Genomic DNA, 25,547 nt, shown 5'->3' with positions numbered 1-25,547 from the left:
ACATTATTATTTCATGATAACTAAAGCATTTATATTATCCAAGCAACCCTCTAAAGCCTGTCCTACCTCGGTTAAATTGCGTTGCATTTTGTTACTTCATAAATAAAACAAAATTATTAAAAAATATTTTTAATTCTTTTTTTATTTACATTTTATATTTTTTATTATTTAAAATGATTTTAATTTAAATAATGATGTTGACAGGCTCGAAAAAAAAATCAATATTTAATGGTTATAAACTTTACATTTTTTAAACTTTGCAAAAGTTTAATTTTGCTATTTAATTTATACTGTAGCCCTAAAAACGTGAAAGAAAATCTGAAAATGCATATTAGAGCTTTTAAAATCTGCTGCATATTTTGAGTTTTTTGTCATGCAGACCTGGCAACCCTGACTGTTTGTCTCAGTGACTGAGGAAACAGGGAGCGAGAAAGGGAGGAGACTATGAACAGAAATGGAACATGCAGAGCACGCACAGCACGCATGCCTTCTGCTATTAGGAACTGCACCGCAGAGTTGTTTTAACCTTAGCATTGGCTGCAATCTTCCACGAGTCTCCATGATGTCCTGATCATGTTTGAGAGGCGTTCATAGTGTAGACAGATCAAATCCAGACAAACGTGCAACTCGGGTCACTCACACAAACACACATTTCCGGGTTCTGGGGTGTGAGACAGGGGCTATTTTTAGAGCAGATGAAGGCAGCAACCCCCCATCCCCCTGACTGCCCCACATTACCAACAGCATGACAAACGTCCAGCTACAAGTACCTTTACTATCATTGTAGACTGACTGTAAGATCTATTCAGGATATTACAGCACACAGGGCTTACTCATGCAACTGGATTTGACAAGCACTTGTGCCATTGCAGACGTGCTATTTGTGTTATGATGATTTTTCATAATGGTGTTGACATGCCCCATCATGGCCTATAATTATAACACTGATGTTTGACTGATATTTTATCAATCCAAACATGGAATAAAGGGACTTTGTGCTGTATGATTGTTTGGCTCGTGAGGTTTTTGCGTAATTGGTCTTTAAAATGCCCTTGCCATTGTGCCATGTGCTGTGGAATTTATTATCAACGGAGTAGATAAGCAAAGATGTGTTCCAGTAGATGTATGGGAGACAAACACCCAGACTTCCTGTAATCCTTGACGTGAAGATCTGTTTGGCTCTGGCATAATCCATGGCATAAAAACTATCATGAGCACATCATCGATATAAGTTCAAGGCAAAAAAAAAAAAAAAAAAAAAAATCACCAAAATCTATACATAATCTATAAATATAAGGCATTTGAAAAGTATAAAAAATAAATAAAGTCCTGGTAAAAAAAAAAAATGTCAGAGACAGTTCAAATGTTACCTTTAAAGTTAAAATCTATCAAACCCTGGGATATAAAATAGCCTGTAGTTGAAGAAACACCCATTAGGTAAAGAACCCATGCTGCCATGGGTCCAAATTATGAGTGCCAAATTCAATTTCCGCTTTCAGTGACACTGTTTACTTTAACAAGCCATTTGGCTCTCATTAAAACACACCGCAAACACAAACACATTCATTAAATCCGAGAGATAAACACCTGTTTGTCCACGGAGCAACTGCTCATTTAAAATGCGGACATTTACTGCATTCTACACATAGAAACATAATGTATATACAGCATCCACAAGCTCGTGCTGAATCCATGTCAAAAACGACTTTAAGGCTTGTTGATCTGAGCAGTGGAAGTCAGTTGACTTAGATCAACAGGCTTTCAGCAGATTTACAACCTTCACATGATGCCTGTCCCAGAAAAACAGCAAATCTCTACAAACAAGGGCAATCAACAGTAAAACAATTTATCAGATAATTTTATCATCACCTGGTTCACAACATGATTAGAGGTGACAACTAATGAGATTACATTGCTTATTACTGATGAGATTGGAGTTATTATGGTTATATACAATTCAATCAAGGAATCTCATATCCTCAGATGCCAAAATACCAGTAATCTGGTCTCGAAATTCAAAAATAAGGGCCATAGGTTTTGTGTAGATAGGATATTAGGGGGAAAATATTATTCAGAAAGGTAGGTTTATGCAATATTTCATTATATTTCTAAAAAGGTTATACATTAATTACAAATGTTCCATTTTTGTTTGGGTTAGAACTTAAAGGATAAGTTCACTCAAAAAATGAAAATTCAAGAAACAAACCGAAATCTAATGTATTATTTAGTGAAAATGTTCACTGACCGTTGATCTCCTGTGCGCTTTCATGATAGGACATGAGAGCAACAGTTCACGCAGCCCCTCGTGACATTGGGGCATTCAAGCGAAAACTTGTTTATCTAAAAATAGGTCCTCCACAGCGATAGCGACAACACAACACAGCTGCACACAAAACAGAGAACAGAACTTACTAAACATGTCTGAAGAGTTTGAAGTCGAAGAATTGATGCATTTCTGTGCCCAGCCTTATTTTTTTGAACGGTGCACTCCAAAATCAAACAGAAACATAAAGGAGGCTAGAGGCAGCCACAGTCACACTGTGTCCTAACCTGACGGCAAATGACATGCGATAAAAGGTATCTTTCCTATGGTAATCAGAGTTTTTGTCCTAACCAGCAGAGACAAGCAACAGTGCATTCTATTGGTCACTTGTTTTCTATTTTTGGCATCGCGTGGGAAACTGTTTCACACTGATCATTTGTGGTCATAAAATTAAGGGTTAACATCAGATGTTAAAAATCTGTGAAAAAGCAAAGACTAGAGGTTTTGGTAAACCAAGACATTACTAAAACATCTGTAATTGCATCTAATGCACGTCAATGCGGTGTAACATCACAAGGCTGGAATTAAGCTGCCTATTTTTTTTTCTTCTTAATTTTATCCCTTTTCTCCCAATTTGGAATGCCCAATTCCCACTACTTAGTAGGTCCTTGTGGTGGTGCGGTTACTCACCTCAATCCGGGTGGCGGAGAACAAGTCTCAGTTGCCTCCGCTTCTGAGACCATCAATCCACACATCTTATCATGTGGCTCGCTGTGCATGACACCGTGGAGACTCACAGCACGTGGAGGCTCATGCTACTCTCCGCGATCCACGCACAACTTACCACGTGCCCCATTGAGAGCGAGAACCCCTAATCGCGACCACGAGGAGGTTACCCCATGTGACTCTTCCCTCTCTAGCAACCGGGCCAATTTGGTTGCTTAGGAGACCTGGCTGGAGTCACTCAGCACACCTTGGATTTGAACTCGCGACTCCAGGGGTGGTAGTCAACGTCAATACTTGCTGAGCTACCCAGGCCCCGCAAGCTGCCTATTTTTTATTTATTTATTATTCAAACAAAATGCACCACCTTTGGTGGCAATTCATCAAGAATTTATTTTACATTTGTAATTACAAACCATAAAAAAGCAACCCTAAAACATAAAGCTATGTAAAAGAGATTAGATATAGCAAATAAGACATAAAATGTTATTGTCTCAATAAAAAAAAAATTCATTGAACTTTGTTAACTGGCAGAAGCAGGTTTATATAGGTTTATATAGCTTTACTGAGTTTATTGGTTTATAATATTATTTACAAATACCTGTGTTAGCATGCCTTTTAGTCTGAGTTACAATTAACTGATTAAGCTCCAGTTAAGCTCTGCTTACTTGTAATGGATTGTGGTGTTTGACACATTCTGTAAAAAAACATTTGCAATCAGCAGCCAGTATCAATGAGCTGGGATGCACTTATTCCACAATGCACTGCGTGTATGTGACACAGCTGGGAACAACATGTTCTAACTGCTAGAGCGTATGAAGAAGTACTTCTCATGCATGGCATGCATGGACACACTGATTTAGCATACATGTATGTGATCACAATGACAACGGAACATAATGGGGCTTAACAAAACAAATTTGCTTGGATAAAATAACAAATTCTATGAACAAACTGACTTCAAGTCTCGTTTCTTAAGAGAACATTAAAAATGTTGATAAAAGGTTAGAAAGGAAATTAAATGTCTTTTATAAAAAAAATTCCAAGCAAAACATTAAAAAAAAGGTTTTAAATGACAGAAAAATAGATATACTGTTCAATGTTAAGATGCCACTTTGGTTTGATATTTTATCATCTAATACAATAAAAATGTGACTTAAAGGAATATTCCGGGTTCAATACAAGTTAAGCTCAATCGACAGAATTTATGGCATAATGTTGATTACTACAAAATAATTGGTAAATTGGGCCAATTTTTTGAGGGTTTAAAGGCAGAAATGTGAAGCTTATAAATATATAACCGCACTTACATTAATTCTTCTGTTATAACTTGAGCTGTAAAAATGTTTAAATCACCGTTTTTATGGTTGTTATAGGGTTTTACGCCGCTATGTTGTCATGGCTTTTCGATTCACAGTTTTTTATGTGGAATGTGGGTTATCTGTCCAAAGGTCAAACAATGTGTGCCAATGTAGACATTTATCAACTGATCAATCAGCCAATGACAGACGAAGGGAGTGTTCGGGAAACCTGTTTGAAAACAGTCATTATTTTTGCAGTTCTGTTTAGTAAAGCTAGTAGCACAGAAAATACACACTTTGCTTCATAAGTAATGGAGATTGAATGACATTGTGAAAACCTGTATAGTATGGCTGTCTAGTTGGCATCTTTCCTGCAGATGGTTTCAAGTGCATCTTTGATAGAGGCCACTCAAGTATGTCGTACATCAACATTTTTTCTTAGAAACAAAGACCTTGTGATTAAAATGACTCTAACAAATAACCCCCCCCCCCCCAAAAAAATGACCAGTCATGGTGAATCGTTATGACATATAACACAAAGCAAGAAAAAACAAAGAAATGAGGGCGAGAAATGTAATACAAAAGAGAGTGAAGAGGAATAAGTGCACTAAAATATACATGTATGCACATAAATGTATGAACTGACCTGGAGGGATCTATATTCCGTTTCCTTTTCATGGTTCTCCCTAAAAAAGAAAGAGAATTAATTTGCGATTAAATAAGTGCTCACACATGTGTAGGATTGTTAATGCTTAAGAGGGGATCAGACCTTTGAAATTTATAATCAATATATGTAAACTAGAAGTAAAGAAGCTATTGATGTTATTTCTGCTGCTAAACACAGAGACAGAACTGCATGAAATGTTGGTGATTTTGAAATATTGTGTGTTTAAATACCTGCTACTGGAGGACACTGCGTTTTCTCTTGAACTTCTACCATATTCCTCAGATGACCCTTGGCATTCCATTGGCTAGATAAAGTGAAAAGAAAATCAACACATGCATCTTAAATAGGATAATAGTAGGAAAACAAAACAAAAACCAAACAAAACCCACAAAAAACCTAAACAAAACAGAGCATTCCAACAGGTTTAATGGAGAGGAAAACACCAATAAATTATATTTTGCACAGGTTGCTTACCCAATTTTGTGAAACAAAATAAAAACAAAACAAAACACAAAACACACAAAAAACCTAAACAAAACAGAGCATTCAAACAGGTGTTTAATGGAGAGGTAAACACCAATATACTGTATTTTGCACAGGTTGCTTCCTCAATTTTGTGAAACAAAAAAACAAAACAAAAAAAAACAAAAAAACACAAAACTCACAAAAAACCTAAACAAAAGAGAACATTCAAACAGGTGCTCAATGAAGAGGTAAACACCAATATACTGTATTTTGCACAGGTTGCTTCCCCAATTTTGTGGTCATTAAATTAAGGGTTAACATCAGATGTTAAAAATCTGTGATAAAGCAAAGATTAGATGTTTTGGTAAACAGAGACATTACTAAAACATCTGTAATGATGTCTAATGCACGTCAATGCGGTGTAACATCACAAGGCTCTGAACACTGCGGTCTCACCTGCTGAGGTGCACACACACACACCATGAATACACACGAGTAAGAGGTCCTCGTCAAAATACTAACTCTATTCCGATAAAAGCATGCCCTGCAATTTACCTCAAATGTTCTATTGAGAAGCACGATGTGCCCTCTCTTATAAACAAGTACATGGAGGATTATAAGATAATTGGCTGTTCCTGTCTCTGCTTTGAACTGCACTTTAATTTGTGTTTATATATATATATATTCTTTATTCTGGAAATTCTGAGTCATTGTCTATTAAGAACAGCCCTGAAAAATAATTGCACTGATTGCTGTTACTAAAGATGTTGGATTGTTACAATTAAAAGGGTAAATATAACAAAGAAATGTTCATGTGTCCATATTTCATCACAAAACCGATGAAGAAATTGGCTAAAGAAAACGAAGCCTATTTTATGCATTTGGGACATTATTTTCTTGACAATTAAGCATCTTTACCAATCAAATTCTCAATACTGTAATGTGTCCGGATGCTTTTTTTTTATTCCTATAACTCTCAGTGGTGATTTTCATTAGATTGCCATTGCTTTAATACAGTAACAAAAACCTGATGCAAACTGTAAGTCTAATTGCTCAGAAAAGTAATAGCGCACCTCTCTTCAACACATGATTTGAGGTTTCATTATTACATCTGACCCCAACCACTGTATGATGAGTTACGCGCTTAAGTTTAATACTTAGGGTTTGGGGTTTTTCAATCCCTAACTTACGTATGAGTAATAGTAATAGTGATGCTTGCCTTGCACGCAGAAAAACAGTGAGTAGGACATGGAGATAACGCTGATGGAAAACAAGAGAGACACACTTACAGTGGAGGCGTCCTGGTTGTCAGAGAGCTCAGTCAGTGTGGGGTTGTGTTTGGGCTTCCTGTTCCTCTGACCCTCTAGTGCCAGCAGTAGACGGCTCTCACCCTCCTCTGTGACCCTCACACCCGGAGACTGGATGTTCTCTTTATCACCCTTGACCCTGAGAGCAACACAGTTTCACTTTCAGACACCACAGACTGACAAGGACTTTCTGTGCTGCAGATTCAAACTATAAGCCCTGAGCAGAAATGTAGCATCTACTTAAAACTGACGTTTATTCACACCCGTTTCTTAAGTCGGATCAGCATGTGTCATTCAGCACAACTGTTTAGCCACTAATCTGATGTTTTTAGTGTGCAAAATTTGCTTATAGTTATTGTCAACAGGATTAGACAGATAACACTCAGATCCAGGCATGAACTGGGGCATGAGCTGCAAAGGAAATAAGAGTGTATTTATTAATATTTCATGCTAATCATCAATTCATTAATAATTGACATTCAGTCTCATCTGACATGTTTTTAGATCTAACTATCATGAGGTGATTCTCACAAAACCTTTCAAGAAAATGTCCTGGTGGGGGGCCTGGGTAGCTCAGCAAGTATTGACGCTGACTACCACCCCTGGAGTCGCGAGTTCGAATCCAGGGTGTGCTGAGTGACTCCAACCAGGTCTCCTAAGCAACCAAATTGGCCCGGTTGCTAGGGAGGGTAGAGTCACATGGAGTAACCTCCTCATGGTCGCAATTAGTGGTTCTCGCTCTCAATGGGACGTGTGGTAAGTTGTGCGTGGATCACGGAGAGTAGCATGAGCCTCCACATGCTGTAAGTCTCCGCGGTGTCATGCACAGTGAGGCACGTGATAAGATGCGCGGATTGACTGTCTCAGAAGACTTGTCCTCCGCCACCCGGATTGAGGTGAGTAACCGCGCCACCACGAGGACCTACTAAGTAGTGGGAACAGGGCATTCCAAATTGGGAGAAAATGGGATGAAAAGAAAAAAAAAGAAAATGTCCTGGTCATATTTAATCCCAAATCAGTACTAAAAGAAATTTTAAATTACATAAAAAAATTAAGCCTAAGATTTTTTGCATTGTGACATCATTTTCAGAACACTTGAGCAAATTTTACCACCCAATTCTCATTATTGTAGAACATTTCACTTTTACTATTCCCATTGTTTTCAATGATGATTCGTTACATTAACGTAACAGTTATTTTTTTATTGCATTACAGTAAAAAAGATGCTGTTGTACTATGATTGTTAAAATTAAAATAAGTGAAAATGAAAGGCAGTACCAAGGGAGTATTACTATGATGTATAAATACTTTACAATTTAAAAAATATGTAATTTTTCATGTTACAGTAATGAGTATATTATTATATACTGTGATGCGGTAATGAGAATTGGGGGGGTAAAATGTGCATAACTGTCATGAAATTAATGTCATATTAGAAAAAAATACTAATAGCCTAAAAAACTTGTTTAATTTTCTATATGCAAAATACAATTCAATAATAATAATTAAAAAAAAGATAAAAAATCATTTTATGACAAGTTTTTGTGCTCAGTTCTGACATACTGTATAACATTAGCAGTGTATAATAAGTTCTAAAATATTTATTAGGGCTGTCAATCGATTAAAAATGCATTGCATGATATGCCGATTATTTAAATCGAATTAATCATAATTAATCACATATAGAAATATTTGCTAAGAAAGGCCCTCAAATAACAATTCAATATATAATGATTAAATAATTATGAATAATAGTATTTAAATAATTAAAAATACAATATATTATAAATGTAATAATTCAGATAATTAAAATGCATTACATTATTGTGGAAGACGAGTAAAGCATTGATAAGACAATAAAAAAGTGGCTTTAGAAGGCAATATATTGTTTATTTCCATAGCATGGAACATAAGCGTATCATTGGCCTACAGTCCACAGCAATCGACTGTATTTTGAAATTGAATTCGTCAATCTGTTCAAGATAGATTTATTATCAGGGCTTTTCTAAGGACGAGTCATTGTACACATGCATCAGACGGACGCTTCTGGAGCATCTCACTTTGGTTGTGTCGCATCATAAACACAGTGTTTTTAGGTCCATATGTCAAGTTAAACGTAGTTTGAAACTTAGATAAACACGTCTTGAGACTCCTGCATTCGGAAATGCGTTCAATTCAGTTGTTGTCCCTCATCTTGTGCTGTTTTGCTAGTGTCAAGCAAGCAAATGTTGGTTTGTTTTCTGTATCAGCTGCGGGTTGCCTATACACCTGGAGTTTTGCTTACTACCCCCAGCTGAAAACAGTTGGTACTTCAAACTTGAATTTTGGTTGGTATATTCCTTATTATAGTCCGGGAACATGATTAATTGTGTTAATTTTTTATATAAAGAATCGCACTGAATAAATGAGTTTAATCAACAGCCCTATTTATTTATTTATTTATTTTTCTCCCCAGTTTGGAATGCCCAATTCCCAATGCGCTCTAAGTACTCGTGGTGGTGTAGTGACTCGTCTCAATCCGGGTGGCAGAGGATGAATCTCAGTTGCCTCCGCATCTGAGACATCAATCCATGCATCTTATCACGTGGCTTGTTGAGCGCGTTCCCGTGGAGACATAGTGCGTGTTGAGGCTTCACACTATTCTCCGCGGCATCCCGCACCCCGCCGGGAGTGAACCACACATTATAGCGACCACAAGGAGGTTACCCCATGTGACTCTACCCTCCCTAGCAACCGGGCCAATTTGGTTGCTTAGGAGACCTGGCTGGAGTCACTCAGCACGCCCTGGGATTCGAAAGACAGTCCTATTTTTTTTTTTTGTCACATACTGAAAATGATTTTTGTTTTGTTTTGTGCGAACTACTCGATGGGTTTCTACGTTGCTCAAGAAGTATCGTCACTCATCCATGTGGCTTCATCAGTGAATTGAGGGTGGAGTTTTTCCTGCATTTAACCCCAAATCACACACACTGACATCACAAGCCTTATTAATTGTTGTGGGGGTTGCTACACAAATAAGATCACAGGTGTCAATTGGGGCGAAACTGCCAGGGTAAGTTGATGAAGCCACAGATGATACTGTAGATGTAAAAACAACTTAAGCAACAAAGAAACACATCCATTTGACCATAATACATCTGCAAGACATTTTACAATGATCTGTATGCCAGAGAACCGTCGGAAACACCCTTCCTGTTTGGTTGTGGCTGCATCATTTTCATCTGCATCATAGCTTGATGATATGTAGATTCAGTGTCAGCAAGACACTGAATTTCTGGAGTAATCTTCCCTTACCTGTAGTTTTCTTTCCCCTCCTGTTCTCGCTGATGTCTCCTCCTCTCTCGTGCCGTTGTCACAGGAGATAAAGGATGGGCTGTCGGGTCCAAGCCCTCTGAACTCTGGCCTGTGTGCATGTTCCTGTTGAAGAGGTGCTGCTCAACTGCTGAGCGGATGGTCTTCTCTAGAATACTTGACACAGTGAGAATTTATATTACATAATTAATTACATGAACAATGGAACTAGTATGCCTATTCAGATCAATAGGACTAATCTTATATAAAAACAAGGTAATTAAGATGAGAAAGTTAATGTCATATTAAGGCATTGTGCAATCACTTACTGTGTTAAGTCAGGTCTGCAGTGTCCAGAAGAGATCTGTGAGCTAAAGAGATAGAGAGAACATTTTAAAGAAAAGATTAAATAATTAATTATAATGTTTAAAAATGATTCAGCATCTGTTTTATCCAATGAAACCTTATCTAAAAAGCCAACATCCACACCTGGATTTCATAGTAATATCTGATGCTTACCACTAAATAACCTATTGAGCAATTTGATAATTTACATTATTTCCTGACTCCTAATACACATAAATATTAAAAAGAAAAATCTCTCAAACTTTTTCTTGCTTGGAAAGCATTGTTGACCCCTAAAATTAGTACTGTATTTGAGTTTGGGACTCTTGAAAGCTGTAAACTGACTCTGAGCAACCAGAGTAATTTAATGTGACTATTTCCTTTCTTTAATGTGTTTTTATTTGTGCATTTGTTCTTTAAACCACAGTTTTGTTTTGTTTTTTTGTTGTTGTTTTTTTTTTATTTTTCCCCTTTTTCTCCCAATTTGGGATGCCCAATTCCCAATGTGCTTTTAAGTCCTCGTGGACGCGTAGTGATTCGCCTCAGTCCGGGTGGCAGAGGATGAATCCCAGTTGCCTCTGCGTCTGAGATTGTTAACCCGTGCATCTTATCATGTGGCTTGTTGAGTGTGTTGCTATGGAGACATAGCGCGTGTGGAGGCTTCATGCCATCCACCGCGGCAGCCACGCTCAACTCACCACATGCCCCACTGAGAACAAACCACATTATAGCGATCACGAGGAGGTTACCCCGTGTGACTCTACCCTCCCTAGTGACTGGGTCAATTTGGTTGCTTAGGAGACCTGGCTGGAGTCACTCAGCACGCCCTGGGATTCGAACTAGCATACTAGCAAACTCCATGGGTGGTAGCCAGCGTCTTTACCACTGAGCTACCCAGGCCCCCCATAGTTTTGTTTTTAAGCCAGGAGAGCATCCATTCAGCCACATCTGACCATCCAAATCAAGATAGAAATACGATTGGCCATGGAAAAAATAGGGATAGGAATCGTAAAAGTTCTGATTCCTCAAAACCGAATAATTTCTTCAGGAATCAGGCTACACTGCTGTATGTTTCGCGCTGTAGATTAAAAAGAAACAGCACATAAGATCGTTCAACCATAAATCGGTTTACACGGGTCGCACTGTATGTTTCACGCTGTAGATTTAAGAGAACCGGCTCATAAGAGTCATTCGTTCAGGAATCTGACTAAACTGGTCGTGCTGCATGTTTTGTGATGCTAAATTTGTAACAGTGTTTCAGCATTTTAGCAGAGTGTCCTGTCCGCATCGCCTGAAGCATACACTTTCGAGAATTGTTAACCGAACTGAAAATCACGAAAATCATTTGGTTCTGGTATTTTTTATTTAATTTTTTTAATGGAACTTCTCAGTTCTCTGTTCCCAACCGTAGAAAATAAATAAATAAATCGAAATACTTTTGGATTTGGAAAGAAAAGGCCAGAAAGTGACTTCATTGGAATAAATAGTAGCATTATCCTGTCGATCCGGAAATAGGCTGTGACTCCAGACACAACAGTTATGTCCTTACCAGCAGAGCTCTCAAGGTCATGGACAGTTAAACACTCACAGCTGACTCTATTTAAACACCATAAAGGAGACTGCTGAGGCAAATAATTTTCTCGGTATCAAGCTGTATTAAAAGGAATGACCATTTGATGTAAACATGTGAAGATGGCATGAAAGGCTACCAAGAATAGGCCAGAGAACAGTTGTGCGATGAGACAGAAGACAGGAGATGATTTAATGAGGTCTGTCAGTCTTACATAACTTGCCGACTGTAGCACGCTATACAAGACTGGACTGAGGAGAGGCTGGTTAATATAAAGCTAGACCATATAAACTTACTGTACATATTCATATAAATTTGATCTATAAAATAAAGTACATTTCTGTAGGATTTTAAACATTCTCTCATCCTAAGAATGTCCTTAGATCAAATAAATTGCATTGTGCCATCTTATGCTACAGTAAAGGGATAGTTAACCCCAAAAATGATTTACTAACTCTCATGTCGTTCCAAACCCGTATGACTTTCTTTCTTCCAAGGAACATAAAAGGAGATATATCAGGCAGTAATTAGTTAAATAAATTTGATACACCAAGCTTGAATATGCAGAAGAGTGAATAAGATTTGAGAGCTTCAGTTGAGGAAAAGATTTTCAGTGAATAACAACTTAAATTTCAGTCTGTTCCTCACACATGGGCTACTTTTATATTACATATATGGTGCCTTTTTTATTATAAGAGCTTGACAGACCCTGGCAACTGTATTCCTTTATAGTAATGGAAAAGCTGAACATTCTTCAAATGACATGAGGGTGAGTAAATGATGACAGAGTTTTCATTTTTGGGAGAACTGTTCGTTTAAGGCTCTCTGGTCATATTCTACCAATAGCTGCATTCGCAGCGCTGGTGCCAAAGGGCGTGTGAGCGTCCGCTGAGCGAGGGATGGGTTGGGTAAACTCTGTAATGGTGTAAACATGGGAAATGTGTGAAGGGTCAGTTGCTATGGTGCGCAGGGGGACCTGAGCTGATGCAATGAGTCAACACAAATCAAGGGAGAACACAACCACAAGAGTGGTTTGTTTTGAAACGTTCATAACCAGATCTGTCATGCTCAGACTGAATTTAACCAGAAATCAAAGTCACTATTATGATGCAAAGTGGATTCCAATTGTTTAAATGTCTGGATTGTAATGTAAATGATTTGTGCAATTAACATTTCTTACATTTACTTAAAGGGATAGTTCACCAAAAAGTGAACATATAGTCATCAACTTGTCATGACTTTATTAGGCAGAATGTTAAGCAGAGTAATAGTATATTTTTCCATTTAATGAAAGTGGATGGTGACTGATGCTTATATTCTACCTAAATCTCCTTTGTGTTCCACTGAAAGTCGTATAGGTTTTGAATGACATGTTGGTGAGTAAATTATGTGCTAACTATCCTTTAAACTATCACAGTTCACCATAAAGTTGAAACTGCATGAATGTAAAAGAAATGTGACAAATATATTGTGAGTGCATATGTTGAGATCTTGTTCACCGATTCACACAATGAAACACAATTCTTGTAACACGTGTATTGTAGATCATTTTCACTGTTTTCTGTCAATGCACCACGACAGAATATAAAAGACCATTCACACTACTAAAGTGGATTTTTTAGCAACAGAGTGAAAACAAAAAGACACAGAGAGAGAAATATAGATTGGTCCTACCTAATATAGAAAGGAGATATTGGTCTTTCATCTTCTAGGGAGCTGGAATGGAGAAAAAAATAGAAACCAGGGTCAGGATCACTGAGCAGCACGATCTAAACATATTTGGTATTTGTCAGGGGAGACAAAACAGTTTTTTTATGGAGTGTCTAAGAGTGTCTATTGTCTGATGAACAATGTGCACGTAGTGCCACAATTCAATGCTTTTGTTCGGCTTGTCTCCAGTAATTACTACAGCTGGAGAGAACCGTATCCATTCCACATGATGGAGTTTGGCCAACAAAACATGACGAGCACAGGCATAGATGTTACACAAATTCTGATTTGCTGGGAATTATTATTGCTACGAGAACAATCCACATCTCTGGGAAACCACGAGATTGCATTAACAACATAAGCCAATAAACAAGTGCTTTGGAGAATAATAATAATTGTTATTATATATATATATATATATATAGTTATTATTATTTTGATAAATACAAAATGATATACCTGCTGTTCCTTTTTCTTTCAAATGTACTGAATTATGATGTCATTCGCTGATGCTGAATTGTGTGTTAATTCATTTATTTAGGGCTGGGTTAAAAAAACAGTACTACGAGAAACGTGGAGATCATTGAAAGCTTCATTCATGGAGTAATTTGGCACGCACTGTTCAGACCTACGTGCGAGATCACCATGAACGTTGTGTGTGTGTGTTTGTGTCAGAAAGGAAATAAATCTGAGTTTTAGTTCTACTGAATCACAACAGTCCGATACAGAGGATTTTGGTCCTGTTCATACAGAAATCCACACAAATTAACAAAGTTCATTTGGCTTCAAAACGCTCAAGAATCACATGACTTTCCCTACAAAATTCCACAGTGTATGTGCATACGTGTACATCGAGGTGCTTCCCTACTGTTGTAATATATCAAACAACATTTGACACCTCAAAGTAAAACCCGCTGAGATTTAGGGTACTGCACATACCTTAAAAGACATTTCGCAACATTTCTGGGAAAATCTGAGTAAAAAGGTAATATTTTTCCACTTCACTGGAGTTCTTAAGAGGTGTTACACAGTCTGACAAGGGTATTAAAATAATAACTGCCGTCATGAATTACAAAACGGAAATCCTGCTTAGCCACCGCCTCTTTGAGCGAACAACAAGTCCCTTTAACAGAGCTTTTGTACTTTGAGGTATGATGGAAAATTACAGAGTACCACTTGACTACATGGAGAATCATAATTAATTCAAATATATAGTGAATTATTGTGAATACTGTTGTTAACATTTAAAGGATGCTTCAATGTATGAATGAACCAATACATTATAGACAGGTTTCCTCCTGGAAACATCATGTAAGAGCTGACAACTACCCCCCATCCCAGTCGATTTCACTAAATACATTCTTGGAGTGAATGCCCATGTGCTCTGTGCTGATAACGCTACAGCAGTCCTAAAAGTGTGTTGTAATCGATCTAATATTTAGCACAAAGGTGAGAGGTAGCTACAGAAATTCCGACGTGTAGAGGTGGGCTTGCAGGTCGTCACACAGTCAGATTGCTATGCTTTTCAAGACCCTCAAAAAGCAGACCCCGGTCCACGGGAATATGCAAGGTCCACACATATGTAGAGAAAGTCACAGTAAGCTGACAAGACAGGTACTGTAGATCAGCTTAGGTACCAAACTGTTTTGTGGAATCCAAGTTTATATTGAATAGCTTGTGGGATAAAATTAAAATGCAGTAGGATATGACTTTCTAAAAATGAGCATGAAAAATGCCAAAAACTGTGCAAAAGAACAATCATGTGATTAGAATAATCAGAGCGTTCAATAAAAAAAAATAAAAAAAATGTAATAGGGATGTCCCGATACCATTTTTTGAGAACGAGTAGGAGTACTGATACTTCCTTTCAGTACTCGCCGATAACGATGACTGATTTTCTCAATTCCAGATCAAGTTTATTTAAATTTTAATCAAATGAAAATAGAACAATTAATTTTCAACATAACATTGTATTATTTTTATCAATAAAACGCAGCATAACAGAGCATCACAGATGTGAGATATTGCTTAAATACTGTATAATACAATAACTATTGATTTATTATTATTATTATTACTAGTAGTATATCAGTGAATATTACATAACTATTCAGTAGTGATTTATTTCTGTCATACTTTTTTTCCATTTAAATTGAGATTTTATTTTGGCGGAAGCTTTTATTTTGAAGCCCTTTCCATTTCTGTGTATTTTTTATGGTAGCTTCTCATTTTTGGAAAAGCAGGTTGCTATGTGACCCAATGTGATTATTAAACCGCAAAAGGCTATTTAATTACAAAAAATATGTAGTCTGTATGTGCCTTGTGCTACAAAGTGAATCGGCATTCTGCTCACTGTCATCTGCTACAAACAAGGTGCACGATGTTCATGATGGTGTTTTCTGTGTATGAGCCAAGTATCTCTTAAACGTATGAGCACTTTGTATCTTTATGTCAGCACAACACTGGCTCCACACATTCACAAACACTCACATTTGATGTGCGCAGCACATGCAAACTATATATTTATCTCATTAAATCGTAGCCGCTGCATTTTAATAATCACACTAGGACATATCTAGGGTGTCATAAAATGGCGATTTATCAGTTATTGATCAGCACGTTATTTTATAGATATATTTTTAAGGCATAGATATATTAAAATTAGCCAACATTTAAATTAGAGGCCTAATTTGCGTGCTTTCCAATTGACTCAGATGGCCTCTGTTTAACAGTCCGGCGTAATAGCGTTGGGAGACCACAAGAGGGTGATATCACATTTACTGAAGCCGGTCGCGGTCACGATCTCACAAACCCACACAAGGACGGGCTGATGCGGCGCAGCAGATCGCAGTCCAAAGTTACAAAGGTTTTTGTACTTCTTCAAGAATGAACAAAGTGACGTTGATGAGTTTACAGGTTAGTGTATGAACCTGGTGTAACTGTGCAAACTGAACGATTAGAAATGGCGACATTTATTATGCAATTTCTCTGTATGTAGCCTTGAAAAGGTCTTTCATTCAAGCTGTAAAACCACAAAAACGACATATTTGCACCTGAAAATACATTGTGTAGGCTCTATGAAAGATACATATATGCAATATATCATCCAGTGATGGCTAGAGCAAATAATCTTTGTCCTTTGATAATGATTTGGGTCGAATTTAATGAAAAACTATGTGAGTTGAGCTCCATGGTACTTCAGAATTTTGACGCTGAGCGTTGACGGTGTGCGTACTTTTGTACTTTTCGAATTATGCGAATTTTAATACGCATAATGTCGTTCACCAGACAAGTTTTAAATTTACCCTGCTGCTCGCACGTAAAAAGGTGTCGATCCCAAGACTAGACATAACATAATTATAATTTGTGCTCTGAATGTTTACGGAATGATATTCGTATGCCAAAGGGTATCGTTTTTTTGTTATCTGAGCAGTTTTACGAGTACAACTACATGAGTGCGGTATCGGACCCGATCCTGATACCAGCATCGGTATCGGGACATCCCTAATAATCAATAAATAAAGAATAAATAATCAGAGCATCATAATAATAATTATTATAATATTTTTGTATAATAATAACAATAATATCTAAAAAATTATATATATACTGTATAATATGAATAATAATATTAAAAGCATTCCCACAGTTCAATCCATTGCCAAAATCATTATAGACTTAATTTTTCCTGACAAATATTTCTCCAGCCACATAAAAGTGCTAAATTTCAAAACAATCAACCCACGAAATGGTTGATTTCTAGTGTGACAAGGCAGAAAAGCAGTTACAATATGAGGTAGAAAGATGAAGAAAATTTGTCAAGTAGATAAATTAATTTCTTTGTGTTTATGAGATATGACAACACTGCAAAGTTGATGTCCCGCTGTGGTTTTCAAGCAAATTCCAACACAACCAACAGTTAAAAGCATGGACAATAGTTTATTTGCTGAAGTTGACAGTTACCCCAGAGAGGGTTACATAAGCCTGTCAGATATACACGAACAAATCAATTGTTCTTATTGACATACCTACATATCTGTGTAAACAAAACTCTATTTTAGGCAAGTTTTTGAACAAGTTTTACCTGTCCAAGGAACAAACTTGAAAAGATTAAGGTGCATTTTGATTATTCACTGTTCGATTAAACACATATCCATATTGCAAAATAAATGCTATCATTGCAACTACTTTTCCAGACTCTGACAATAAATTTACCCAATGCTTGAGCTTTACATTGCAGATATGAACAACAATTAAAGAGTGTTAGCTGGCAACAGCTGATCTTTTTATTTTTGTTCATGGATATTTCTTTATTTTACTATTCAGCTGACCCAGCCATAAATAGATTTGAGATTTTAAGCATGATTTAGACTTGCAAGCCTACACTTTTAAAGTGACTACAAAACCCCATAACAGAGATTTGATTTTAAGACTCTGAGGTTGACTTTGCTAAAGCAGTCCTGAACTAACATTACCCCTACAGGTGCCATCTAGTTTTTGTTAAATGATCAGAGAACCTGAGCTTGTCATTAGCTTCCTATTTTCTATCAGTTTACAACACATATTTAAAGAGCCCTGAAGGGCAAGTGATAAAAGTGAAGAAAAATCCTAAATTAATATATTTGCAAACATACAGTAGATATACTTTAACAAACTGATAAGAGGGCAATTTGAGTACCGGTAGTTGCATTTTTACATGTGGTAACTCATTATTTTGGGATGCTCCCTAGTTTGAATTGGTCTTAATATTTTACAAACTTAATAAATCCACCCGCTCTATCTCTATGAACAGGAAATAAGAAAGTTTAGCTAGCACTTAAGGTGGTAGTAAAAAAAAAACAAACAAAAAAAAACATACAGCAAATGCACGGTGGCAGCTTAGATAAGTATTTAAGAGTTTTTAATGTTGTGAAAGGCTGAGCACCTGTCACTATCACCAAAGCGCAGAATGAGACGTTTTTGTCTGCAAGTGCTTTCATATGTAGTTCAAAGATGTGCTTGATGCTGGCATTGATGCCCTGACGCGAATCATGAATGCGGCTTCATGATTGCTGTAAAAAAGCGAATAGCCACAGTCTACTGGCATATTAATATTGTGGAAGATGCGAGTTTAAGAGATTTAATGCACATTGCAATGAAAATGCAACCTATGTGGGGACTAGTTCTTTTAATTAGTCAAACTCCCACTTAGACTTTGGGAAACTTTTAATGTTACTTGAATTGGTGCTATTTTTGTGCATTTCTACCTATATTGTTTGGAAAATGTTTAAAAAAGCATTATTTTGTAACATATTGTTTTGTTTTCTTTCCTAAGTTGGAAATAAATGCATTTTGACAGGAAAAGAAGTATATTTGGTTAAATTTCTGCACTTTCAAAATCTGATTAACCGCGATTAACCACGAAAAATTATGCGATTAATCGTGATGAAAAATTTTAATCGACGGACAGCACAAATGTTTTGACTAAATTTTTTTAACAGATATGAACCTCATTCAACTTTAAATTAAAATGCTCATTTAATGCTCTTGACGAGAGATGCTGAAAAAACAGTGAGACGAAATACAACTGCAAAAGACACCCATCAGTCGCATTTGCATATAGACTGACCAACAATTAAAAAAAAATTCAAATTGACCATCAGTCAAAATTACCAAGTGCACACCCCTAATATCAAGACAAAATGTGAAAATGTGTCTTTAGTCCAAATGCAGTAAATGTACAAGCGGTGCACACTGACCTGTTGAAGGTGTCTGTAGACATGGTTGGGGTTAAGATGTGAGGGGTCAGGTTCATGCAGTCAGAACTGGGGCTGGAGCTTCTGTCTGGAGGATATAGAGAAAATTGTGCTCTGGAACCGGAGCTTCTGTCTGAAAGATGGGGCAACGGCCTGGATTGAGGAACCCCAGACGGAGTTGGTTGAGGAACAGATCTTGACGCCACCTCCGTCTTTACCTTCTTCACCTGAAATATACGAGAACAACATGTAAGGGAGAAAAAAAAAGAGAAACAAAGATAGAGATTAAAATGTAGAATTAATTCCAGGTGGAAGCTTAACTAAAGGAAACACCAGACTGACATGAAGCACGATAACGAGCCAATTTTAGTTATAAATACGCTTCACATTTGTCTTACCTTGCTAACTGATAAAGGCTGCACATGCCGAAAACCAGTTGAATAAGTGGAATAGGTATAAAATCTCACCCGCACAAGAGCCAGATCAAATTCAGCTTGACTCATTGCCTCTTTATGATGCCGAATGCAAAAATGTAACGCAAATTGAATAATACCTTGGCAGTACAGGTGAACACAACTTTAACTATACCAAACCTAACAATACTGAACTAGTATAGTTCAGTATACAAACTACACTCAACTAAATCAAATCCATTGTAAAGAGTAAAGGAAACAATGGCACCGTCATCCACAGACTGTCAATTTTGGCCAGACAGAACTCCAGTGGAACAAGAGTACAAATGTTGCCCATTGATTTGTAATCTAGATTTTAGCGCAAGCCAACATTACACGGCAAAGAGGAAGAGACAACTAAATTTAACACGAACGAACTGACGTAACAAAATAACAAAGAAAGCACTACATTGATCTACACCCACTCAGTCCTAAAGGCACAAACGTCTATAGGTAATGGCTTTGAATACATGCAAACACAAATACTGAAGAGGACAGTATTGATCACAGCTGCTGGGGGACCCAATTAACGTTATGTAACTGAATGGAATCGGGACATCGATGTGTTAATGATGCAAACACCACAGGAAAATCATTGTTTCTTTGAGTTTAACACATTAAACTCTTTAGAGTGATTGACTGAAGTGGAGTCGAAGCGCTAACGTCACGCAAAGGCACCGGAAATTATGATGGTTTGGGGTTTTTATGGATTTCAAGTATTTTGCTTAAAGCATAACTAGAAAATCTTACCTTCTTTTTTCTTGGCGTGGTTGAAGGGTTATCTGGACTTGACTCACTTTCTCTTAGAGGGTCTGTATCTTTAACTGGAGTACAATGAGTGACCTGATAAAAAAAAGCTATAGTGATCAATCAACAATATTTTCATCATAAATAAGCCAAACATTCTTTTAAACAGTGAACTGGAAAATTGATTTTGAAGAACTTCTCTATACTTTAGATTTTGGAGATGTTGGACCTAAAACCAAGTGCACACTACATGACTTGCAGTCAGCACCATGCAACTCACAGTCTTGGTTTCCGTCACGCTGGTGCGCACACTACATGACTGATCGCAGACTTGGATTATCAAATAAACGACCATTCGTCCCCAACTGTGGCCCCGTGTACACCTGGTATAAAGATATATTTTCGATCCGATCATAAGTGTAACCACTTGTGTTCAGATTTCGAGAGGAAAGTCTCTGATTTCACGAGGACATACATCAAACATTATGTCTGTGCATTACAGGCCCGGCTCTACAGGAGGGCCTGGGTGGGCCTGGCCCACCCAATCATGAACTTGGCCCACCTTGAGAACTACACCTACACCCACCCCTCCAACTGTTCAGCCCACCTGGAGGGTCCTATGGCCCACCTTACATCTTAGAGCTGGAGCCAGGCCTGGTGCATTACTGACTGATAATAAAGCGCAAAAAAGTAAAAGAAAAAGCTCTAAAAACCGGCGCACAGTTTCTCTGATTTATTCGCAAGCATGATGAGTTATTTTAGTGAAATATATATTAACTGAGCAACTAATGTGTGTGCTTCTCGTTTCGGTGTCCCTGCATGTTGATTTCAGACACACTGAAGAATTTTGTGAAGGTCTTGTGCATGTTCATGCATTCGCTTTTTAAATGTTTCCAATTGGACGGTTAATTCTCTTTAAATCCGCACGTAACCAGCACAGTTTAAACTCTTGTTTTATTAGGCGCCGTTCTGCTGCTGTGGCACTACGACCCCAGTGTCTGAATGTGTTTGAAGTGGACAAATCTCAAAACAGTTTGAACCCCATTACAGCCATCTTTAGCGTCATCCCGTTTCAAAGGTATTGCCCAAAATGCAAATTCATTCACAAACTCGTGCAGTTTATTTGTGATAACATGTAAAGGCCATGTCTTCCTTATCATCTCCATTAAGCTTGTATAAGTTACACTGAATTTATCTTATTTTCAAGATTCTTAGGGTCTGTTGAGACCGAATGCACTCTTCTGCTAAAAAGCTATACACAGTGCAATGAATGGAAAATAACGGAGGTGTAGACTAAATTTTTTTTTTGAAGATTTATGCATTTTAATTTCAGATTTTTTTTTAAATCAAATTGAATTGAGTAATCTTTAACAAAAAAACAAACAAACAAACAAGCAATATATATATACAGTATATACTGTATATACACTGGTATCCAAAAGTTTGGAATAATGTACAGATTTTGCTGTTTCGGAAGGAAATTGGTACTTTATTCACCAAAGTGGCATTCAACTGATAACAAAATATAGTCAGGACATTACTGATGTAAAAAACAGCACCATCACTATTTGAAAAAAGTCATTTTTGATCAAATCTAGACATGCCCCATTTCCAGCAGCCATCACTCCAACACCTTATCCTTGAGTAATCATGCTAGATTGCTAATTTGGTACTAGAAAATCACTTGCCATTATATCAAACACAGCTGAAAGCTATTTGGATCATTAAATGAAGCTTAACATTGTCTTTGTGTTTGTTTTTGAGTTGCCACAATATGCAATAGACTGGCATGTCTTAAGGTCAATATTAGGTCAAAAATGGCAATAAAGAAACAGCTTTCTCTAGAAACTTGTCAGTCAATCATTGTTTTGAGGAATGAAGGCTATGCAATGCTTGAAATGGCCAGAAAACTGAAGCTTTCATACAAAGGTGTACACTACAGTCTTCAAAGACAAAGAACAACTGACTCTAACAAGGACAGAAAGAGATGTGGAAGACCAGATGTACAACTAAACAAGAGGATAAGTACATCAGAGTCTCTAGTTTGAGAAATAGACGCCTCACATGACCTCAGCTGACAGCTTCATTGAATTCTACCCGCTCAACACCAGTTTCATGTTCAACAGTAAAGAGAAGACTCAGGGGTGCAGGCCTTATGGGAAGAATTGCAAAGAAAAAGCCACTTTTGAAACAGAAAAACAAAAAGAAAAGGTTAGAGTGGGCAAAGAAACACAGACATTGGACAACAGATAATTGGAAAAGAGTGTTCTGGATCTTAACCCCATTGAGCTTTTGTGGGATCAGCTAGACTGTAAGGTGTGTGAGAATGTCCTGACTTTACATTGTGATCAGTTGAATGCCACTTTGGTGAATAAAAGTACCAATTTCTTTCCATAAGAGCAAAATCTGTACATTATTCCAAACTTTTGGCCACCACTGTATATACAGGGTGGCCCCAAAAAATGGGTCCACTGTGTTTGATTGCTCAAAAAGCTTTTGCATGTTTTTTGGTGTACTTCTACAACTTTTATAAACAACAAAATGACATCACTGTGACATCATCGTGAGCAACAACTCACGATGATAAATAAGTAAATCTTTAGCTATGTTTATAATGGCAGCAAATTTAGGTGCTTCTCTTTTGCCATGTGGCCCGGTTTTTTTTTTTTTTTTTTCGATTATAGGTCTCTGCAGAACAATAATGGGTGTTTTCCAGTCTGTGAGCGTTTTCAAACTGGGATGGGCGTTTCTAAACAATCCAGTGAAAGTAGAGAATCTCAATGGTTTAAAAATGCCCACTGATTTGGAAAAGCCCATTTTTGTTCTGCAGAGACATAAGTCTACTTTTAATAGGGTCAAATGATTTACTTATTTATTTATTCACAGTAACATCATTCTGTTGTTTACCAAAAATCGTTGTTTTTTTTGGGGGGGGTGGGGGGGGGGGGTGACCATGTATGTATATATCACACACACACATACATACAGTTTATTTGAAAAATTACAAAACTACACAATTCAATTTGATGGAAATTGTTTATGATTAGTCAATCTTAAAAATTGGCTCAAATATTTTTTCGAGTGTAACAAAATGAGTTTTTAAATGTTGAAGATCTTTTAACTTGATGTGGAGTCTTAACATCGCGACGATCTCATCTGACGATGAGACACGGGAAAATACTGAAATGCGGTGCAACAGTCACAGATGTCCGTATAGCACAGGTGTACATCGAAAAACGATTTAAATACAGCGCAGTGCAGATGGACATGAAAGCATGTTCAGTGTAAAGGGCCCCTTGAATTGGACCAAAACAAAAACTAATTTGGTGATATAGAATAGGATTTTATTCTTATGTTTGTCTTTGAGACCTGCATTTTAACCAAGATGTGAAATCAGTTTGGATCCACTAACTCACTACTGTACTAGTAGTTTACCAATATAAGTTTCTCAATTACCAATACCGTTATCTAGAGAGTTGTGATGCCGATAACCAATATAATGCTGAGATATCTCTGTACAGGTCTAGAAATATCTCTGTCCTCACTTCTCACTGATGAAAAGTCTTTCACTAACAGAACAGTACACTTAAGTTACTCAAGTCACTTTGACCAGATTCACCTCATCTTGGATAATCAATCACCTTGACTGAAATGTAAAAAACAAAAACAAAACAAAAAACAACAACAACTGAAAAAACGATTCCAAACCCTTGGAATGCCAAAGGGTTTTGTAGTGGCTGTGTTCCTAAACTCTACTGTACCATGGTGGATTCTTATCTTCAAAGTTAACCTTCATGCAGGTAAGTGTTACTCAGAGTATACACTCAAAGAAACATTTGTAAACTCTTTGAGCTTTCTAGACTCCCAAGACCAACCCAATGCAAAGTTCAGTTAAGCAAATGAGGTCTATGTAGCTCTAAATAAGTTTTTAACCTTTGCCCTTCTTTAGCAGATGTTAATGATGAGCAAACATGTTTCTGTGACTGTGTGCCAGCTATAGATCATAACAAAAATACAAAAATTAAATCATAAAACTTTATGATATGTCAAGTACAAGGAAATTCTCCAAAACAAGGAAATTTAATGGGAGACAACAAGTGTTCCCCCTAAAAACTATCAAGCGATAAAACAAGACAATAAATAAAATCTTCTCCATCCACTAAGAACTTGCAAAATATTTGAGGTAATTTGTCTTTTCTCCTTTCATTAAAAAAGCTATCAAACTATCGCTCAAACATCAAATGTCAACAGATGTCCCGTGTATAAAGTTCTGTTTGTTTATGTTGCTTTTTCCAAAACAATGTGCGGTAATCCGAGTCACCCATTTCGGCCAGCTCTACGTGGTAAGCTGAATGATTTCATTGACCCCTGATGTAATTGGACACGTCTCCCCTGTAGGAAGTGGTCTTATTTTTCATGAAAGTCATGCATTTTTTTCCATCAGCAAATCTCAGCCTGTTTACGACATAAGTTTGCCGATAAGGCCTGTGGGAGAACGGTCTAATCTGGCCAAACTCGGTTTGATCAGCACCACATGCCTATGTAAACAGAGGACTTTCAATAGTTTTGCGTTTCAAAGCTCACACAAAAACACTGCATAAGCTGGTATGTGTTAAGATCCTCCTCGGCTGAAGTATTTCAGGAGGTTGGAAGATACATACAGTACTGTGCAAAATTCTTAGACACGTTAGATGTTTCACAAAAATATTTGTCTTAAGGCGGTTATTTTAAATCTTCTGCTTTAGTGTGTCAATAGGAAATATCCATTTTACATTTCCAAACATTACTTTTGCAAATAGAATAATAGAAGTAGAATAGAAGTGCTGTTTTAAAGGCATAGAGTGTCACACCAAATATTGATTTAGTTTATGTATACTGCACTTTGTATAAAGTTAATTGATAAATAAAAACTATTCATGGCATTATTTTTTGAAAACATTCTCACTATACAACATTCTTCACAGCTGCTTA

The 25,547-nt window shown here is 37.0% G+C and overlaps 1 protein-coding gene across 6 annotated transcripts in view; it reads right to left on the bottom strand.

Moving 5' to 3' along the window:
• The window catches only part of LOC127444047 (protein FAM13A-like), a 61,853-nt gene that overhangs the window by 16,598 nt on the left and 19,708 nt on the right, over window positions 1-25,547 (bottom strand). For all 6 annotated transcript variants that reach the window (XM_051703199.1, XM_051703204.1, XM_051703198.1 and 3 more), the window contains 8 exons: window positions 20,580-20,672; window positions 19,381-19,604; window positions 13,607-13,648; window positions 10,347-10,388; window positions 10,021-10,194; window positions 6,709-6,865; window positions 5,185-5,258; window positions 4,934-4,973 (listed from right to left, as the gene is read on the bottom strand). In XM_051703199.1, the coding sequence (XP_051559159.1) occupies window positions 4,934-4,973; window positions 5,185-5,258; window positions 6,709-6,865; window positions 10,021-10,194; window positions 10,347-10,388; window positions 13,607-13,648; window positions 19,381-19,604; window positions 20,580-20,672 (846 nt within the window). The remainder of the gene's footprint in view (window positions 1-4,933; window positions 4,974-5,184; window positions 5,259-6,708; window positions 6,866-10,020; window positions 10,195-10,346; window positions 10,389-13,606; window positions 13,649-19,380; window positions 19,605-20,579; window positions 20,673-25,547) is intronic.

Source organism: Myxocyprinus asiaticus, chromosome 7 (assembly GCF_019703515.2).
Source record: "Myxocyprinus asiaticus isolate MX2 ecotype Aquarium Trade chromosome 7, UBuf_Myxa_2, whole genome shotgun sequence".
NCBI classification, from domain to species: Eukaryota; Metazoa; Chordata; class Actinopteri; order Cypriniformes; family Catostomidae; genus Myxocyprinus; species Myxocyprinus asiaticus.
This window is presented reverse-complemented; position numbering and strand designations above follow the sequence as displayed.